This window comes from Petaurus breviceps, unplaced genomic scaffold (assembly GCF_028583685.1).
Source record: "Petaurus breviceps papuanus isolate PSGF00001 unplaced genomic scaffold, PetGlider_PUasm1.0 126, whole genome shotgun sequence".
NCBI lineage: Eukaryota > Metazoa > Chordata > Mammalia > Diprotodontia > Petauridae > Petaurus > Petaurus breviceps.
The window spans coordinates 47,771,520-47,788,310 of NW_027185655.1; the positions used below are offsets into that span (position 1 = coordinate 47,771,520).

The following is a 16,791-nucleotide window of genomic DNA, read 5'->3' on the forward strand; positions in this document are numbered from 1 at the left end:
AGAGAGAGAGAGAGAGAGAGAGAGAGAGAGAGAGAGAGAGAGAGAGAACGAACAGCCTATTTGTGTTTTTCAAATGTTAACACAATGGCTGGCTTCAAAGCTTGACTTTCTGAAGTTGAATGGAACTTTAATTGAAAGAAAACTTTGTTCTCCATTCCATTTTTAGCTAACTTTCTGACATTTTTTCCTACTTCTTTCTGAAAGGTGGAATTGGAAGTTTGGCTCTTAGCATCCCTTGAAAAACACCGGCACCAGAATTGGTCCTATGGCTAGGTTAACACAAAAGAAAAGAGTGGTTTTCTTACTGAGGAATTGGTAGGGTGCCACAAATTCTTGCATCGAGTATTAGAATTTGTATCATTGGATCTTAGGTTTATAAATTTAAATTTAGCTATATTCAGAGATTCCTTTTTGGGACCTGGGTTATTTGTTGTCTGTTGGAGAAAAAGATTGTAAGTGTTAACTTGAAGTGAAATTTGTCAGTTAAAAAAAGGAGATCATGCCAAAATTTGATGGTTCTTTCTTCACAGTGTGTCTCAGATTCTTCTCTTCCTTTCTTTTCAATGTTTAGGTCGCTATTATCTCATATTGATACAAATGAAAACTGTATACCTTGAAGTACTATACATATTTCAATCTTTTTTCATTTTTCTTCTTATTCTTCCTTCTCTTGTTTCTTCTCTTCTTCCATTTAGTAGAATTATAAATTGATGCCGTATCATGACATGGGAGTCATCTTAAATTCTCAAAGGTGAGACCAATGGAAAACAAAGTCCGGGAGATTCTGCCAAACTGGGAAAGACCTTGAGTCTAACCCAGTGACGGAATGTATCTCAGTTGTCCGAGGACCAAACTAACTAAATTCAAAAGTTATTCTTGAGGCTAGCTCCAGGATGTTCAACTTTTTGGTTATAATGACTCTCAAAGACCTTCCCTTCCAGAGAGGTTATGAAATGTCTGTTGGTAGAGAATGTATACAACATTGTTGAAATCCTTGAAGTATTGAATTAAATACCATTGTTATTATCATTACAAAGAGCCAGAATGGTATAGTGACTGACTTTGGAGAAGGAAGACATGCCAATGATATATATCAGTTGTGTGACCCAGGGCAAGTCATATAACCTGTCAATGTTTTGTCAACTCTGTAAGTCAGGGATTCTTCATTTTGCATGTGTTATGGACCCCTTAGTACTCCGGTGATACCTATAAATCCCTTCTTAGAGCATTTTTTAAAAATCCATAATTCAAAATACAGAGAATTATGAAGAAAACAAATTTAAATAGTTATATATACATATACATTTATGTATGTATACACATATATGTTTATGTATATATACACATATGCATACCCATACATATATGATAACAATGAAAATCATTATATTGATATAGTTTCACATATATGTATTATGTTTACACACAATACATATATAAAGTTCACAGACTCCTGGTTCAAAAAATCTATTCTATGATCATAAAGTTGGAGAGAAGTTACCAGCATTCACTGGAAGAAGTTTCCCCATTCTATTTTTCTTTAAACCAATGAAATCACAGATGCAGTCTAAGACTGTTAGTGGATGTCCATTTCCATTTCTTCAGCTCTTCACCCCATTCCTGTCTGGTGGCAGGTAGCAGAAAGGCCTGGACTTTGAGTTCAGTCATGATTTGGAGAAGATAGCTTGTGGACACACCAAGCACTTATATTTCTGATATGCTCATAAACTGTGAGTCATAATAAAAATGCAAATCCCTAGTGATCCAGTTCTACCGAGGTAGAGAAGTATGTTTCTTTTACCTCTTCCTGATTCCTCATCACAATTCCAATTCTCTGCCCAAGTACCCTCCACCAGAATTCTAACACATGATATGATGTCATTTAGAATTCCCATACATTGTCAATATGCTCCCCTCCATTTTTTACTATATTCTCTTGTACCTCCTCAGTTTAACTGAAATTGACATCATATCCCTCAAAACTTTATTAACTGTTTTGTAAACTTGACCATTGACAAGACCAGAAGTGACAAACATATTCCTTGCTCCTCAGTGGTCCCTTTGATTCCAGATTTTTTTCTACCTCCCCTCAATGACCATTCCTCTGTAATGTTCATGCAATCATTTAATTCACTGTAGTAGCTAGGTGGCACACTGAAGAGAGTTCTAGACATGGAGTCAGGAAGACCTGAGCTCAAATGTGGCCTCAGATACTTCCTAACTACCTAACCTCTGTCTCCTTCAGTTCCCTCAGTGTAAAATGGGGACAAAATAACATGTGCCTCTTAGGATTACTGTGAGGATCAAAATAAGTATTTATAAACCATTTTGCAAATCTTAATGTGTTATATAAATGCTAGCTACTGTTTTTATGAAAGTCTTATTTCGACTATCTCCCACACTACAGGTGGCTTCCTAACTCCAGTCTCACTTTACCCCCAATATGTCTTACACGATCTCACTGCATTCATCTACTTAAAATGCTATTTTTATCACACTCATCCCCTATTCAAGAATCTGTAGTTCTTTCCTTTTGCCTATCAATATATTTTCAACTCATAGAACTTTGAAATTTTAGCATCAGAAGACACTTCCAAAGTCATTCAACTGAACCAACATACATAGAGAGTTCTTACTATAACATATCCAATGAATAGTTGTTCAGCCTCCGTTTAAATATTTTAAAGAAAATCCATCACCTCATGGAACAATCCATTAAATCTTTGAACAAGTATGTGAAGAAGCTTTTACTGACATCATGCCTAAATGTCCCTCTCTTGGTATCCCTCACTCATTACTTTTAATTCTGGCCTTTGGCTTCCAACAGGGCAAATAGAATCCCTCTTTGACATGACAATTCTTCAAATGCCTGAAGAAAGCTTTTGTGGGTTTTTTTTTGCTTTGTTTTGTTTTTAAAGTACACACACACACACACACACACACACACACACACACACATACACATACACACTTGTCTTCTCCAGACTAATCAAGTCCATTTCCTTTACCCTATTCTCATATCATGGAAGACATGTTGAGGCACTTCCTCAGCCAGGTTGCCTTCTTAGAGACTTTTGGTTTATCATATTTTTCTTTAAAAACGTTTAGCATTATTTTCGATTGACAAGCATATTAAATAATTTGACACTTCCATTACTCTCCTCCAGTGATAAAAAAAAAATCACTCAGTACATAGCTGCATAGACTAGCGAAACAAATTTCCACATTAACTATGTCCAAAAATTTCTGCATTTTAAATCACCTTGCTGTCAGGTGAGATGTTTGTTTAATATTCATTCGTTTGTACTTAACCCTTATCATTATTTTTTTCTCTGTGATGCTGGCATTTTATTAATTGTTCTATTTATGCTCACTTATCTGTGAATCCATTCATAGAAGTCTTCCCAGTTTTCTTTGAAATTGTCCATTTCACTAGTTCTTATGGGACAATGGTATTCCATTATATTCATATGTTGCAACTTCTCATTAGTTTCCTGTTTTGGCCTTCTTGAAAAAGAATTACTATAAAGATTTTTGTAAATTTAGGTCTTTTTCCTCTTCCTTTCTTTCTTTTTTTCATCTTTTTCTTTCTTTCTTCCTTCTGTCACATAAATATTAGGTAATCAATATTTCTTCTTTGTTATTTCTTTTATCTCTTTTTTATATTTCTTCCTCCATCCTCTCCTTCCTTTCTTTTTTTCTTTCTTCTTTTGGCAGTTTTCTGGGCACAATTTTTTTTCACGATAGATAAACCAATTCACAGCTCCAACAAGGTGCACTAGTATGCCTATTTTCCCACAGTCCCTCCAAAATTTATCATTTTCCCCTTTATCATCTTTGTCAGTCTCATAGGCGAGAGGCATATCCTCAAAGTAATTAATTTTCTCCTTATATTATGATGCCCAGAACTTAACACAGTAGTCAAGTTGAGAAATCATAAGTGTTGAATACAGTATAAATATTACTTCCCCATTCCTGGAAGGTATACCCCTCAAGGTAACCCACAATCCCATTTGTTTTTAGGACTATGACATCATATTACTAATACACACTGAGCTTGAAATCAGATAAAACTTACATTTCTTTGTAGATAAACTATTTTCTGTGACTCCCTGTCTAATAATTGTGAAGTTGATTTTCTTTTCTCCAAGTGCATAAGACATTCAGTAAATTATAGTTCAGGCTGATACACTAAACTTCCTCAAGGTTGTACACAATACAGAGGACACACAAAATACACATAATCATCAACTCACACAAGGTACCCAATTTTGTTTAGGTACCCAATTACACATAACCATAATGCTCCATCACAAAGAGGTGTCCCGTCCAAACCTAAATGTTCTGTCTCCTAGAGAGGTGATCCTTTCTGTAGTCACAGTGAGCTTTCTGGGTGATCTCATAGCATATTACTTTATTTTCTCCAGTTAACACCTTTGATATTTATGGTTTTCCTGTACAATGTTCATCTTATTATATGTTGTCTGCTTCTTCTAATTATTTATCTTCTACCATTTAGCATTAGGGTGGTGTTCTCCAATGTGATTTCATTGATTGTGGGAGATTCACAGTTTGGAAATTGTCCAGCAATGCAGACCAGCAACTTTTTTGGTAGTTTATATTCCTAAATAATTGCCTAGTGTTACAGTGAGATTAGGTGACTCACTTATGGCCACACATCTGGTATGTGTAGTAGCAGGGCATGAATCTGGGTCTTTCTGACTCATGGGCTGGTTCTCCTATCCACCATACTATCCTACTTTTCTCAATGTATAAGCTCTTCTTAGTCCTTCATCTACTTTTAATTTTCTGCAGTTTTGGAATCTGTTGATCCCATACACTTTTTGATACTGTCTTCTCTTGGGGTTTTTGTGAAACACTTTATCTTAGTTCTCTCCCCTCCTATCTGATCTTGCCTCAGTCTGCTTTGATGGCCCTCCATCCATGTCACATCTGCTGCCTGCAGGAGTCACAGAGGGCTTTGTTCTGGGCTCTCTTCTCTTTGCCTTCCATACTATTTCATTTGGCAATATCATCAGCTCCCATGAAACTAATTATCATGTCTTTGTTGATAGTTCTCAAACATACTTATACATCCCTAACCTCTCTACTGACCTCCAATCTTACGTCTGCAACTACCTCATAGATATCTCAAATTGTAGAGATCTTAAATTCAATGTTTCCAAATCTGAACTCATTACCCACCACCCCCCAAAAAATCATCCCTCTTCCTAATCTCCTTATTATTGTCAAAGGTATTACTATTCTCCCAGTCTCCTAGGCTTATAATTTTGGTGTCATGTTCAATTGTTCTCTCCTTCTAACACCCTATATACAATCTTGCTCTGAGTTCTGTAGATTTTATGTTTATAACATTTCTTTTATTATTTTATATATTATTAATCATATATATTTTATTTATAACATACCCCCATTTATCTTCTCTGACATTGCCACCAATGTAATTGTCCTTATTCCTTCATTCCAGCAATATTGAAATGGTCTGCTGTTGTTCAAAGTTTCTCCTCACTCAATTTCATCTTCCACGTAGCTGTTAAAATGATCTTTCTAACGTATTGGTGTGACCATGTCCTCACCCAACTCAGTAAACTCCAATGGCTATCTATCATTTCTGGGACAAAATATAAAATCCTCCATTTCACATTCAAAGCCTTTCATGACCTGCCCCTTCATGCACATACCTTTCAGTTTTTTAATATAATATACTGAGCCCCTTACAATGTACTTTGTGCTCAAATGACACTAATCTCCTTACTATTCCTTAAACAAGACATACCATCTCCTGTCTTTGTGTATTTTCACTGGCTGTTCTCCTTGCTTGGAATGTTCTCCCTCCTCATCTCTATCCCTTGGCTTCTCTTGCTTTGTTTAAGTCCCATCTAAAATTCTACCTTCTCCAGGGAGCTTCTTCTGATCCCATTTAGTGTTAATGCCATTTTTCTGTTGATTATCGTCAATTTGTCTTGCATACACCTTGTTTATACAAAGTTGTGCAAATTATTTTTATATATTTTCTTCCCCATTAGACTTGAGAGCAGAGATTGCTTTTTGTCTTTCTTTGCATCTTCAGCATTTAGCACAGTTGCCTGACACATAGTGGTCATTTAATGATTGTTTATTGAGTGATTAAATTTTATCTTAATACCTCAGAAAGTCAGTTATTTAATCAAAGTGACAATATTCACCGAAGAAAAGAAAATAATAGCCTCTTTATATCTTAAAATAGCTTCAAGATCTGTCATTATATTAAAAAATATCACTTAGTACATGAACCCCTGAACTTACATGATGGGTGCACATAAAAAGCCTTTCCTTTTTGTCAGACCTGACAGATTTTCTACTTTAATAAAATAATCTTCAAGAATTTACAGGCCCCTTCATTCCACAGAGACATCAAAGAAGAACTTTAGTTGGCTATATCCTTGTGTTACTATTTGGAAAATTACTAATAGGCAATATCCAATACTTATAATTGAAAAGTATCAATATATACTGTTTATGGGGGTGGTCAGGTAGCACAGTGAGTAAGAGCACTGGCCCCAGAGTCGGGATGACCTGGGATCGAATCCGGGCTCAGACACTTAGCACCTACCCAGAAACACCAGGCTGCGTAACCTTGAGCAAGTTACTTAACCCCAATTGCTTAATATATATATACTGATTATGAATAATTTCATGCATGTATGTTTATAGCCCTAACAAAATTGTAGCTTTTCTATAGGCAAGGACAATATAATAATAGCTGTCATTTTTACAGCATTTCACCTTTGGCAAATAACTTCACAATTATTATCTCCTTTGATCCTTACAACAACCTTGGGATTTAGGTTCTATTATTATCATCCCCATTTCAACAAGGAGGAAACTGAGGCATACAGTCGTTAGGTGACTTGCCCAGTGTCACATAATTAAGAAGTGTCTGAAACTGGATTTCAGTGATGGTTTTCTTGATTCTGGTCCAGTACTCTATCTACTGTGCCAGTAAGCTTTTTGGTTTTGGTTGTTGTTGTTGTGTTTTTTGTTTGGGTATTTGTTTGTTTGTTTGTTTTTGATTTTTGAAAGGAGGAGCAATTGGGATTAAGTGATTTGCCCAAGGTCACACGGCTAGTTTTTGTGTTAAGTGTCTGAGGCTGGATTTGAACTCAGATCCTCCTGACTCCAGGACTGGTGCTGTATTCACTGTGCCACTTGGCCATCCCCAAGCTTTTTGTATACCTTGTAACACCAAGCTAAATTTTAAGCTTGATTGAATATTCAGGAAATAGATATTGATATATTAATTCCTATCAACACACAACAGAAGTCTAAGTTTCTCATAAGTATACCAATCAAAGTTTCATATAGGATATTTTTATGATTTATTTGAAAACACTGATTGTTACAATGACAAAACTTTGCCCTGAAGAAAAGATCCAAAAACTCACTTATTTGCAGAAGTGTGATATAATAGGTATAGACTTTCCATATAATGTCAAAGTAATTGAGTGACTTGTTTTGTTTTTTTTTCTGAGTTGTCCTTTTGTTTTTCTTCTTAATTCTTTGTTACAAGGGATGGTTCTCTATGAGTGGGATGATGGAGGGATATATTGGAAAAATTCAAATAAAAATACTAATTATGTCAATAATGTTTGAATTAAAAGTGAAAAAATCCCAAATATCCTAAAGGAGAATTTAAAAGTACAGAATAAGATCCTCTTTTGTGAAATAGCCATAGAGAGAGAGAGAGAGAGAGAGAGATTGCATTAAGTGATTTAATGGACAGGGAACTAGACTTGGAGTCAAAATACATGTTTCCATCTTGCCTCGCAGCCTTACCAGTTTCATGACCCCAGACAAGTCAATTAACTTCTCTGAGTCTCAGTTTCTCTTGGTAAAATGAGAGGGATAGGTTTGATGCTCCTCCAGCTCTAAAACTATCATGTTATGATTTTTCTAACTAAATTAATCACTGCAGATTTCTTTTAAATCACAAATTTTACAAAGATCTGATTTAGATATAACTTTCACAAAAGTGCCAATTGCAGAATCAAGTCTATGTGTACCATATTCAAGATTTTGTGAACTTCCAAAATGTACTTGCTTTAGATAAGTAGTGCAGTATTTGGTCACCAGATAGAATAATATTTCCCAAAAGGCTCTTTTATGTGATTAGAGATAATTCTGTTTTTTTTTTAAAGCAATCGGGGTTAAGTAACTTGCTCAAGGTTACACAGCCAGTTATTTCTGAGTGTGGTGCTAAGTACCTGAGCCCGGATTTGATCCACAGGTCATCCCAACACTGGAGCCGGTGTTCTTACTTGCTGAGCCACCTGGCCACCCCTAAGCAATTGGGGTTAAGTAACTTGCTCAAGGTTACATGGCTAGGTGTTTCTGGGTGGGTGCTAAGTGTCTGAGACCGGATTCGATCCCCAGGTCATCCTGACACTGGAGCCAGTGCTTTTACTTTCTGTGCTACCTGGCTGCCCCAATTAGAGATAATTCTTATTGATAGCATCTGGAAGTCATCTTCATTGAGCCTAAGGAAACTTCTTGTAAGACTAAAGTCTTGACAGTATATCTGAGACTCCTTCATTAAGGGTCGAATCCTTCTCTTAGTCAATTGAGCATGATAGTTGTAGTAGCAAGTTATGAGGCTGGATTTTTAACAGATCCATTTCCTTCCTTCTTTGAGTCTCTTATACCATCTCATTCTGGAGTCAGGTAAGTATTCTCATTTAATGTCTTATCCATTTATCCATCCCAAGCGACCTTTTGCAGCCAGAAGGGTGGATGGGTATGGGGCAGGAAGGGGAGGCAGGTGAGGGGAAAGGCAAGGAGAATTTCTGGTCTTTCAAAAAATATCAGTTCAATATTTCTGCCTGCCTTCTGTCTTTCAGACTCTATTTTCTGTGAATTTTGCGGAAGGAAGACAAACGTGCTGCAATGGTGACATAAAATGCCACATCGACTGGAGAAGTTGCTGAAACGCTGTCTTTTCTTTCTTTCTTTTAAATGCCGCTGCACTTGGGAACAATTTGAGGCACATATATTCGACATGAGTTTTATTATGAAGCTTCACAGACACTTTCAGAGGACAGTTCTTTTGCTTGCCACCTTTTGTATGGTGAGCATTGTCATTTCAGCATACTACTTGTACTCTGGCTACAAACAGGAGAATGAACTCTCTGAAATGTCTTCAGAAATGGATTGTGGAGAGCTTCCATATCTGCCATATAAATTAATGGAGCTAAAGACCATGAAGCCCTTTGATCCATTAAGGACAGACCCCATTGTTCTGGTGTTTGTGGAGAGCCAGTACTCTTCCCTGGGTCAAGACATCATCATGATCCTCGAATCAAGTAGGTTTCAGTATCACATAGAAATTGCTCCTGGCAAAGGGGACCTCCCTGTGTTGACTGACAAAAATAAAGGCAAATATGTCCTTATTATATATGAAAATATTTCAAAGTATGTCAATATGGACTCTTGGAATCGAGGCCTTTTAGATAAATACTGTGTAGAGTATGGTGTGGGAATCATTGGATTCTACAAGACCAGTGACAATAGCCTGCAGGGCTCCCTGCTAAAAGGATTCCCTTTTTCAGTTCATGGAAACCTTGCTGTGAAAGATTGTTGTATTAACCCCCATTCTCCATTGCTCCGGGTGACAAAATCTTCTAAGCTTGATAGACGTTCCTTACCTGGAAGTGACTGGACAGTTTTCCAAATCAATCATTCAGCATTTCAACCAGTGATATTTGCCAAAGTCAAGACCCCTGAAAATCTTTCTCCCCCCATTTCCAAGGGGGTTCTCTACGCCACCATCATACATGATGTAGGGCTTCATGATGGGATTCAGCGGGTTCTTTTTGGCAACAACTTGAACTTTTGGCTGCACAAGCTCATCTTCATAGATGCCATCTCCTTTTTGTCAGGGAAGAAACTCACATTATCCTTGGACAGGTATATTCTTGTGGACATTGACGACATCTTTGTGGGGAAGGAGGGCACAAGGATGAATACCAATGATGTTAAGGTATGTGTTGGATACCCAAAATCTTCAAATGTGAGATTAATTTTCAGTATCTCCCCCTATACCAGGTATATTATAGCTCCCTTTGTGATGGGAAATCACTCTGCAAGGAAGCATTGAAAGGTAGAGTTGGCTATGAAAGTGACAAACTAGGTTTAATCTATTTGGGGGAAAAAACCTTCTACCTGGGCATTCATTATTTATAACAGTCATTGGCTAGAATTTAACTCTCATGAATGAAATAGAGGTAACTGTTTTGTTTTGTTCTTTATAATAAATATCAACTTTCATTTTGGAGAACAAAAGATCAGATTAGAAATGAATTCAAGTATTTGAAATGTCAAAAGAGCATTTCAGTGTCTCTTATCATTATGTATTATGATACTTTGGAATGTCATTTAAGTGCAGATAAAAAGGTATATGCCAAGAAAAATATAGTTTATATGTGTAATTTAATTTTGAGATGATATTTACACAGACAGGAATTTAAATTAACTTTTTGTATTCAATGACTTTACTAAAATATGGATGAGGCCCAAGAGTGTGAATTACATTTGTCTTTATCTTATGTAAACTCTCACCTTTTGATGAAGACAAGAAACTATTTCTGTACATAGACGTAAGAGAAGTTAACATGTACAGAAGGTGTTTAATGCAGACCACTGATTTTTGGTCATAAATGAGGTATAAAATGGGTTTTCTACATCTTCATTGTTTATTCAGCATTATACAAAATTCTATCTCTTTTCCACTATGTTTTGTTTTTCTATGTAAGACGGGAAGTTTTTTGAGATGTTATTTTTTAAATTCTGTATAGAGTTGCCCCCACCCTTTTCTTTTCTTTCTTTCTTTCTTTTTTTTTTGCTTTTTGGAGGGCAATTGAGTTTAAGTAACTGGCCTAACGTCACACGGCTAGGTTTTTTGTTTGTGTGCTTTAAGTGTCTGAGGCCGGATCCGAATTCAGGTCCTCCTGACTCCAGGGCCAGCACTCTACTTACTGCGCCACCTAGCTGCTCCTACCCCACCCTTTTCTTAAAGGAGGACTTTTATTTATGCCTTTAGTTGTTTTATCACAGATATTTTCTGCAGCTTTGCATTATATTTGTCTTCTCCTCTCCAGAAAAAAAAAGTATCCAATCCAGTGGCAATATATACAACATTTTACTTTAGCCTCCCTACTGTCATGGCCGTTACCACCACCTCCCTTCTGAGAGGAAGGTTATTGTTGTTTAGATATTTTCAGTCATGTGTGACTCTTCATTTGTGACCATATTTGGGGTTTTCTTGGCAAGGATATTGGAGTTGTTTGCCATTTCCTTCTCCGACTCATTTTACAAATGAGGAAACTGAGGCAAACAGGGTTAAGTGACTCACCCAGGGTTATACAGCTAGTAAGTGTCTGAGACTGGATTTAACTCAGGTCTTCCTGACTCCAAGCCTAGCATTCCATACACTGTGCCACCTAGATTCTACCCTTGAGGAGGATTGTTTGTTCTCTGAGGTCGTTATTGGTTGTTCAGATATTCAGAATTTGATTTTCTTCCAATAATCTTTTAGTTTATAGTCATAGGATCAAGGATTTATAGATGGAAGAAGCACTAAAGTTCTCAAGCCCAACTTTCTCATCATACAAATGATGAAACTGGGGTCTAAAGATGATAGGTTACTTACCCAGGGTAAGATATATATTAAGTGTCTAAAGAAGGATTTCAACCAAGGTCTTCTTTTACTTCAAGTTCACTCTACCTTCTGTGTCTCTCATTGAGGTCATTACGTGTATTGTTTTTCAGTTCTGTTCACTTTATTCTGCATCAGTTCATGCAAATGTTCACATGATCCTTTGATTTCTTGTTCATCATTTCTTATGGCACATTAGTCCTTTATATTCATATATCAGTTTTTCAGCTCTCCCCCAATTAGTGGGCATACACTTTGTTTCCAGTTCTTCACTATAAAAAGTGCTATTATGGATATTTTGCTCTAAATGCTACTTTCCCCCCGTCTTTGAAGTGCTTAAAATATGGGGCCAGTGGTGGAATTTTGAGTTAAAAAAAAAAGTTGTGAACAATTTGGTCAGTTTTCCTGATTCTTTTTTTTTTGGGGGGGGGGTCATGGATTGAGGAGAAGAATAAATACACACAGATATTATTTACGCATATTTTATACATGAATATATACATATATCTATTTATGTATTAATGTGCATTTGCATATATGTATATTTATATAACAATGTGTGTGCATGTATGTGTGTATTTAGATAGTTAGTTAGAAAAATATACTTTATAAAATGAGTTTCTTTTCTCCAGACATTAAACATCTGTTATGGTAGTGAAACTCATTAACCTTGCTAAACACACTAAGATACCAAAGATTAAATTAAATGTCAGCAGAAGAATTGGCACAGACGTTCAGAAGATGAGGCAGGAGGCAGGAGGGGAAAGAGAGTGCTCTAGGTTATGAGGCAATACTTTTAGCCCCTTTAGTTTTTAAAACATAAATGAACTGATAAAGAAATTAAGCTTCCATTAAGTATTTCAAGTTTAAATGACTTAAAACTAAGTTGATAATTAAACAATTTCAGTACATACCTTGAATTTTTACAAGATAAATAAATATGGTTCTAATTTTAAAATTTCAAAATAGTATGATAAAATCTGTTCAGGATGTCTAATTTTTGGCATTGCTTTTCAAACTTTCAGAATCATATGGGACTGATGTATGTATTATATAATTATATAATTATATAATGGACTGTTTTAGAATAGAATGGATAAACACCTTCATGTAATTACTGCCAACTCTCCAAGATATTAAAAGAAGTGAGACAATGAATTTTTGCTTTTGTGAGTGATAGATAAAAGATCATTCACAGAATCAATTCAAAATGTGTCAAAAAATAAAACTTTGTAAAAGTGGATATCTTTAACAATTAGGATTTTCTCTACTCCACAAAGACTTGCAGTGGTTCTTTTGAACCCAGTTTGGTTTAAAACAATGTCTTAGAGCAGATGTGTTTTTTTTTTTCTCAAAATATAAATTTATACCAAATCAATTACTTGAAAATGTTATGAGTTAATTTTAATTGGTTGATATATAGTTTCATTGATTTATTTAATATAAACTATTTATTGGTCACCCATTAGGAGTTAAAACTCTTTGTTAAACTCTGTAGAGGTTACACAAATGCATGTCACAGATTCTGACCTTCAGGAATTTATACTCGGTCTGACTGGGAAGAAGCTAGGTGGTTCAATAGAGAGGACTCTGAACCTGGAGTCAGGAAAACCTGAGTTCAAATGTGACCTCAGATACTAGTCGTGTAATTCTAGACAAGTCATTTAACCTCCTGTTTCAGTTTCCTCATCTGTAAAAGGGGGGTAATAATAGCACTTCTTTCCTAGGAGAGGAGGTTGTGAAAATAAAATGAGATAATATTTCAAAATTATTCTGTAAACCTTAAAGCAGCAATAAAAGTTAGCTGATATATTATAAATGTATTGATATCTACACAACAGTAAGTAATAGACAAGCCCACAGCCTTACTGAAAATACAGTAGAGCTATCCCACATTCACACTAACTCATGGGAGTACGTGAAAGGTATTGAGGGAAATTTCAACATAGACAATTTCACAGATAATCCTGAAATGATGCCTTCTGATCCCAAACAGATCTTTTCAACTTGAAAACTCCTTTCCATCCACTGACTATCCTGATTCCATTTTACCATTTTGTATTTGATGTTGTGAGAAATGTTGACTTCTGAGACAGCCTTTCATTTATACTTGTGTAGCACTATTTAATCTAGCTAGGGGACTTGTCTTTAGCCCCATCAAATAATGTAATCATTGGAACATGCCCCTTCAAGAAGTATAATTCCTAAGTTAGCAGAACATCAAACAAAAGTTCTATATCATGGCAGAGAAATCACTTCCACCTGATATGGCCAAAGAAGCCTTCATGATAGAAGTGCAGTTACAGCTGAGCCATGAAGGGTTGGCAGGCACTCTAGAAGTAAAGATGAGGGATAGAGTGCATTCCATGTAGAGGAAATGGCCTGAGTTAGTGCTGAAGTTTAAAAGTATGAGACAGTTTAAGAGACAGAATGCAGAGCTGTCTTGAGGGAAATGTGCATGTGGGGAGTAGAAAGGGAAGCAACAAGGAGACCAGGTTATGGAGGGTTTTGAATGGCAGGCTAAGGCTTTTGACTTTATTCCTAATATAAAATGCTTATCCTCAGCCTACTTGCTGTTTTCTATTTCCTTAGCCTAAGTGACCCAGGATCTTAGTGTTATCCTTACCTCCTCACTCTCACTGTTCCCAGTTATCCAGTCAGTTTTTAGGTCTTATTCCTTCTATTTCCACAGTATTTCTCACTTTTGTCCTCTTTCCATACCCTCACAGCCATCTTACCACAAGCCACTAGCACCTTTCACATGGACTTTTATAATAGCCTTCTAATTTGTCTGTTTGATTAAAGTCACTCCCTAATCTAACTCCATTTAGTTGATAAGAGCATTTTCCTATGACACAGGCCACTTTAATTCATCTAATTAATTAGTTCCTCATTGATTGTAGTATCAAATATAACATTTTTGTTTGTCATTTAAGCTGTTCACAAACTGACCCCTTCCTATATATTCCCAATCTTATATGCAGCTCTTCTCAGGCCACTCTGTAATATAGCCAAAATCGGACCTTCTTGCTGTTCTTCACATTCAGCATTCTGTTTTTTAATTCTTTATTTGCATTGATTCTTCCCCATTCCTCACATTCCTCTTCTCCATGTCAAAGAATCCCTGGTTTCCCTCAAGATGTAGTTCAAGCAATGAGTTCTATATGAGATTTTCCCTGGTCCCCAGGGACTAGTCCCTTCCCTTAAGGCTGTTTTATATATTTGTATATGTATATATAAACATGAATGTATGCATGTATACATATGTGTATACACACATATACATGCAATACATGTGTGTGATGTGTACATATGTTTATGCATATTTTCTCCCTGACTAGAAAGGAATCTCCTTGAGTGCCTTGTATCTTACATATTGCCTGACATATAGTAAGATGCTTAATAAATTCTTGCTGATTGGTACATTGTGGAATGAATTGGTATTTTTGAGAGAGAAACCAAGACAATGCACCAGTGTATACATGAGGAATTGTAAATGTCTCTTAAAGAAAAGAAGGCAGAGAGCGACTGACAGGACTCTACATAGAGGAGATCTTATTGATGGACCTAGCAAAATTCTGAAGACAAATCAGGGTTAATTTTGAAGATAACTGAAAATAAAGAAACTGAATGATCAGAAAAACATTAATTACTACTTTAAAAATAGAGGACATTAGTACAGTTGCCTCACATGTCCACCTTCTTACCTCTACAGAATTTTTATGGGAAGTAACTAAACATATATCAAGGGCATCCTTGATGAAGGTATCAGAACAGAACAGGCCAGCTTCTGCAAATATTATTCCATCTCAGAACACATCTTTGTAATCACAAATTGATGGAAATGTGCAGAGAATACAAAATGATAACTTTCATTTTGTTGCTGTTGTCTATAATAAAGCATTTGAATTGGTAGAATAAAATGCAGTTTTACAGTCTTCCTTAAACAAGATGTCCCCTATACATAAAGTTAGACTAGTAACATTGTTTTTTTTTCAGAATACAACTATCTTAAAGTTTGTAGGCATCTCAGAAGAATAACAATTCATATTTTTTTGTAAGCAACTGGGGTTAAGTAACTTGCTCAAGGTTACACAGCCAGTTATTTCTGGGTGTGGTGCTAAGTATCTGAGCCCAGATTCGACCCCTAGGTCATCCCGACACTGGGGCCGGTGCTCTTACTCACAGAGCTACCTGGCCACCCCAGCAATTCATTTTCTTTCATAGGGATTAACTCACTTTTGACTGTGGGTCCATCATACCTTCAGCCTTAATCCACAAAGTATCATGGACTATTAACCTGATACATACTCAATTTTGGAATCCTCCTAAAGTTAATTCTTCCTACTCACCTTGTACTGTCAGATATAACATATCTAAATTATTGTAATATTAAAGTATTAGCAACACAATGGCATTCTAAATAAATGAAGGAGAAGCCTCTGGTAGCATCCAAAGCACTCTTACTGAAAACCACCTATCTATATACACGCAACAGAATTAAGTGACTAAATACATTTTAAAAGCACTGAATTATTGATTGCAACTCAGATAGTAAGATGGAAGGAATCACATATGGGGAAAATTTCAGTGGGGAACTGGAAAATGTGATTTATTTCTGACAAAGCCTTTATCATATAAAAAGTGAATATCTGTTAGGAGGTAAGAAGCCTATCCTAAAAAGAAATCTTTGTAATCAATTAATTAGCTAGAAATTTTAAGTACCTACTATGTGTAGGCACTATGCTAGATACCAGAGATAAAAGTATTAATAATGAAATAGATCTCACTCACAAAGAGCTTTACATTTATAGGAGACAAACAAGGTCATATAGAATAAAAAGAAAGAAAAAAAGAAAAAGTTAGAAAGAAAGAGAGAGAGAGAAAGGAAGGAAGGAAGGAAGGAAGGAAGGAAGGAAGGAAGGAAGGAAGGAAGGAAGGAAGGAAGAAGAAGGAAGGAAGGGAAGAAAGAAGGAAGGTAGGAAAGAAGGAAGGGAATGACAAAGGACATAGGGAGAGAGGAAGATAGTTTGGGAGAGAGAGAGAGAGAGAGAGAGAGAGAGAGAGAGAGAGAGAGGACA

The 16,791-nt window shown here is 36.0% G+C and overlaps 1 protein-coding gene across 3 annotated transcripts in view; it reads left to right on the forward strand.

Annotated features, from left to right (window-relative positions):
• Positions 1 to 16,791, forward strand: part of LOC138167030 (bifunctional heparan sulfate N-deacetylase/N-sulfotransferase 3) — a 233,962-nt gene that overhangs the window by 12,439 nt on the left and 204,732 nt on the right. For all 3 annotated transcript variants that reach the window (XM_069095607.1, XM_069095589.1, XM_069095598.1), the window contains exon 2: positions 8,898 to 10,036. In XM_069095607.1, the coding sequence (XP_068951708.1) occupies positions 8,957 to 10,036 (1,080 nt within the window). In that variant the 5' untranslated portion in view covers positions 8,898 to 8,956. The remainder of the gene's footprint in view (positions 1 to 8,897; positions 10,037 to 16,791) is intronic.